This window comes from Vigna umbellata, chromosome 6, assembly GCF_029865625.1.
Source record: "Vigna umbellata cultivar VRB3 chromosome 6, Vumbellata_1.0, whole genome shotgun sequence".
NCBI lineage: Eukaryota > Viridiplantae > Streptophyta > Magnoliopsida > Fabales > Fabaceae > Vigna > Vigna umbellata.
The window spans coordinates 9,630,941-9,635,787 of NC_142170.1; the positions used below are offsets into that span (position 1 = coordinate 9,630,941).

Below are 4,847 nucleotides of genomic sequence, written 5' to 3' on the forward strand. Positions count from 1 at the left end.
TCGATACAGAATCCATAGGTAAATCTCATTTCTTGCTTTTATACATTTCTAAACATCTATAAAACGTTGAAGAATTTTGTAATATAGACACTTTTAAACATAAAATGAAATCAATTCGTAGCAATTTTTGTTTTATGCCCTGTAGCACTTTATTTGACATGAAATATAACATGTTGAATTGAAGGTTATACATACACCCAGTTGAAGTTATTAAGCAAACAAGTTTAATCAAATGACCTGTTCAGAATAATTTACGTCTAATAATGAGTGTAATTATAGTAATTATATATGATATATATAATTAAACAAAAAATTTGAAACAATTTTTTTTTGGAGCTAGTAGTTTTTAAAGAGGTAAAGTAGTCTTGAATTTTCTACTTTCTGCTTCAGTCTTCTGACATGTGAAGGATCAACCAATACATATTAGATTCAAGGAAAATAAGGTCCTTCTCTAGCAATAAAAAAAACATCGTTTCAAGAATTCTGCTGACCATGATACATTAGATGGGCAAAATATGAGGAAACCAAAAATTTGAACAATTCTACACCTATAAGTTAGACTAAGAAAAACTCAGGTATCCATTGAAGAGTTGCTTTTTCTTCATTCTCAAGCTTCCGGTAGTATTAATTCCAGCCAGCAAAAAGACCAAGCATGCAGGTATTGTAGCAGGATTTCATACTTCTTGGTGTCCATACTTTTGGTATAGCAAGTCTTACCAGTTTTAGTTTGACTGCATCAAATTCTTGGTGCTGCATTGAGAATCACAAGTACGTCAGTTTGAGTGTCAAATATATACAAGACTACCTAAATGATGAATTAATAATTCATTTCCATTCATGACTACCTAAAGAATTGATGAAATTTCATCATCAACAACTAAAAATTACATTTAATTTGAGAGTGTCAATGAAATCAACTAAATTCCGGTGCAAAAAGGCAAAAATTTGTTAAGCTTCCCCACAAATTTAACTTTAATCTAAGCTGAAACTTAGCTTTAGTCATATGTAAGAAAAATAGGTTCTGTAGATTTCTTCTATTATGATTATAGTAGATCATACTTACCAGGGTAATTGACAGTACAAAAAACCTACGGTTATTATCTATTTCCACATGAATTCAAGATATGCAGGTGGCAATTTGAAGCTCACGAGTAAACATCGTAAATAAAGAACAGCTTAGGAGTTGATGAACAAAAGTCAATGAAGCTTAATTTACGTATTTTATAAATAAAGTTGTGCAAAGTTGGGTGTCTAAGTTCAAATTCGTAGTCAATCATTATAAATTTCACTAAACAAGAGTATTTACCGCCACCCATTGTTGCTTCTGGCAACCGCTCAATTGAATATCTGTGTTTGGTGATGTACATTATTGGAACACCAGGAATCTGTAATACAGAAATTCAGTTCATGGGTTATGCATCAGAATCCAATATCAAACAATGAAGATGAAAAATGAATGTAACTTTACCTTCCGAATTCTCCTCTTCAAGTCCCGATCACATGTTGCAACAATGTAGCACTTGTGCTGTTTCCAAGAAAATAGTTTGCATAAATGAAGGGGAAGACAGATATAAGCAGCAAATGGGTGCTATCATTGCTTTTATTCGAAATCATTTTAATAAAATAGTTCACTTAAAATGAATACTGAATGTACGTTTTAAAACGAAAGAATTTGGAGATGAATTCTATTAACATAAAGAATAAAGAGATTAAATGTCCGTGATACCTATTTCTTGGCTATGATTTCAAAACAAAAATAAAAATTTGCTACAATTTTTCATAGTTCCAATTTACAACATGGAAGGGGACATTTGTATACCAATGTTCTATTCACTTTACATCTCAAGAGTAGCAGTAGACATTTGTTTACTGATTTAGATGACCATAAACAGTTAATAGATTCAACTATTACAATCCCACATAATAAGATATCTATCAGTAACAAAAAATGTATAAGGGTTTAGAAATCAACCATATTTATCATCCTCTTATGATTGCCCTTGACTTCATTATAGAATAAGATGAATGAAAATTTGTACAAGGGTTTAGAAATGAACCAAATTTACAATCCTCTAGTGTTGGCCCTTGCCTTCATTATAGAACAAAAGATGTTGAAAAGTTGTTTTTTCATTCCTCATGATCATAATACACATAAAAAGAACAGCAAATGGACTATTTCTCATCCAGCTTGGAATATCATTAATCTTAATAATCAAATTGCTACCAGATGCTTCTGAGCATTTAGCTCTTAAAAATAAATCACACCTGAGTAACTCTCTCAACAAGGCAGTCGTCAGCATACGTCCCTTTATGAGTACATAGTATTCTCTCAAATCGAGGATCCTTGGCAATCCTGTTATGTGTTAAAGGGATAAATAAATACAGCCAGAAGGTGAAACAAGAATAATATAATCCTTTTCTTTACTATATTGGAAGGCAACTTATATGAGAAATATGCCCAGAGGCTTGACCTTCGTAAATCTGTTTAAGATATTTTACCTTTTGTAATTTAAACAATTTGTACTTGAGCTTGAAGAGAATGTCATAATGGATGAAAATTATAAGTGGGATATTTGAATCTTTTATCTTTTGAAAAAACAAAGGGTTTTAGCAGTGAAAATACAAAAGAATATTGTTTGTTATCCGACCTAAACTTAACTTATAAAAGCAGATAGTGAAAAACAAAACATGCAGAAAGCATGGACAAGCTTAGCAAGCAAACAAAAATTTGATTTTATTTAGGTACCTCACTAAAATGGGGGAGCCAACCTTATACATGTACATCTCAAATGTAAGAATATAAATCTATAATAATCAAGTCATAACATCTACCTTAGAGCTACGCGATATTTTTGGCCTAACTTCTCAAGTTCTGCCATCACACAGTCTGTGATACAAGGAGTGCCTGAAAGTCCAAAGTAGCCATAGAACAAAGGTAATTATATAATATGGAAGGTCTGATTCACATATACAATGCCACATTACAAAAATGAGCTTCTCAATAATAGCAAAGAACATCACAACACAATATCTAAAATTAATAGTAACCTCGGCATTCAGCTAAACTAAAAAAAATTAAATACATTAATTAAGACAAGTTATCATCTACTTCAAACTCACATTTTGCATACAAGCAGTCCATCATCCCTTTCTCCAGATCCAACTGCATAAAGAAAGAAAAAAATTGTGTGAGAAAGGGACAAACTAAAAAATCCATTACAATCGAAATACTTAAGTACTTTTATAATGTAACAGTGATAATCTTATATCATGAGCATCAAATGTAATAAGGCATGTCATCTACATATAGTTGCAAACATATCAAATATTACAAATCTGAGCTGTGTATAGTCAGAGTTACCATTTGTTTATTCGAAAGAGAAGCAAAAGGCTATAAATTAAAACAAAACAAAGCACACTCACTTTGTTCTGGATTGAGAAATTGATGAAGTTGGTATCCACTAAAACCCGGTAAGGAGGTCCCAGGGCAGTATTGTATTGAAAGAAAAGTGCCGAAGAATGACTTGGACTGAACAAGACAAATTCAAACCACAAATTTAACCGACAGAGAAAGGAAGAAAAACAATAAATTCAGGACCAATTAAAAGGGGCAAGGTTCAAAGAGTGAGAATAGTAGCTTACATGTTTCTGGGTAACTTTTCCTTCACAATATTCTTCTTTTCTGGGTTCAAAACCTCTTCTTTGTAACTGAAATTGACAGGATTTCAAGCAATAAAACCAAGTCCGATGAAGGAACCAACACCCAAGGAAGAGAAAGAAAAAAACTCACCTTTTTATTGTTTTGGAAGTGACAATCTTCTTCCTAACAGCAAACTTTGGACCCTTTTTAGCTTTACCCATTATCAGAGAAAGGGCTAGATTATTCAAAACCCTGGCCAGAAACATAAATCAATTCTGATATTAGTCAAACTCTCAAATATCAACCTCCAAACCCCAATTATACCATTTTATTAAATTCTACAAAAATTGAATTTAAATATCACAATCGAGTCAGTTGCAAATATAGGGAATACAATACAGCAGAGTTAGTTTCAAAGTATTTCAACAAGCTGAATGAATCCACTTCAGAAAACGGTGTTCACAATGAGGATTTTGATGAAACAAGTGCAGTACTGAAATCGAAAAGGAAAGAATCTAACTACAAGCAAGAATGACCTTCAGAGTTAGGTGAGAACGCGAAATTTCTAGGGCATCGGTAGGCATCCAATATAGCAGATAGAAGAGTACCTGTTTTAGTGAGAAACGGCCCGTGAGAGATTGAGAGCGCGCAGGTTCGCCGTCAAGGTTTGGAATAGAATGGCGGCACAAGGTTGTGGAAGATGGAAAATTGTTCCTGGGAGTAGTATTCGTAGATGAATAGATTAACCAGAAGGGTTTTTACATAAATGAAAATAAAATCATTCAATTAAAATATAATATTAAGAGAAATTATGTGTTATCTACTTTATATAATAAATAATAATAATATATAATGGTATATAACATAATAGTATAAATTATTAAAATACCATATTGTTAAATTATAAAAATAAATCAATTTTATAATTATATTTTATTACTTTATAAATGTTTTTTTTATTGTGAACTAACGCAAATATTTGAAATTTAATCAAGTTAATATATAAAATAAATTTACATTTATTATTAGAAAGTTTGAATATATCTTTATGTATGTACATGCTATAAAAAATAAATCACCAACTCACACTTTCGTAAATTTTTAATTAGGAAAGTAAAGATTAAGTTTATTTATTTTTTGTTAATATGTAATTAGAGATTCGAAATATAACTATAATTGAGAAAATTTAGATGAAATAAATAAAAAC

General features: G+C 31.0%; 1 protein-coding gene across 1 annotated transcript; it reads right to left on the reverse strand.

Moving 5' to 3' along the window:
* Window positions 1-407: 407 nt before the first annotated feature.
* LOC124829339 (PIN domain-like family protein) lies at window positions 408-4,407 on the reverse strand. The gene is made up of 10 exons (XM_047302824.2): window positions 4,249-4,407; window positions 3,791-3,892; window positions 3,643-3,708; window positions 3,424-3,529; window positions 3,121-3,163; window positions 2,833-2,905; window positions 2,266-2,353; window positions 1,469-1,525; window positions 1,307-1,385; window positions 408-750 (listed from the first exon to the last, which is right to left on the reverse strand). Exons 2-10 carry the CDS (start codon window positions 3,859-3,861, stop codon window positions 737-739), a joined length of 597 nt encoding a protein of 198 aa, XP_047158780.1. The 5' UTR covers window positions 3,862-3,892; window positions 4,249-4,407; the 3' UTR covers window positions 408-736.
* Window positions 4,408-4,847: the final 440 nt, after the last annotated feature.

Excerpts from the sequence above, each read along its gene's own strand:
- LOC124829339 (XM_047302824.2), bottom strand. The coding sequence starts at position 3,861 with ATGGGTAAAGCTAAAAAGGGTCCAAAGTTTGCTGTTAGGAAGAAGATT. Across the intron at positions 3,530-3,642 it reads GAAAAGTTACCCAGAAACAT|TCCAAGTCATTCTTCGGCAC; the intron begins GTAAGCTACTAT and ends TGTCTTGTTCAG. Across the intron at positions 2,906-3,120 it reads GGACTGCTTGTATGCAAAAT|GCACTCCTTGTATCACAGAC; the intron begins GTGAGTTTGAAG and ends TTGGACTTTCAG.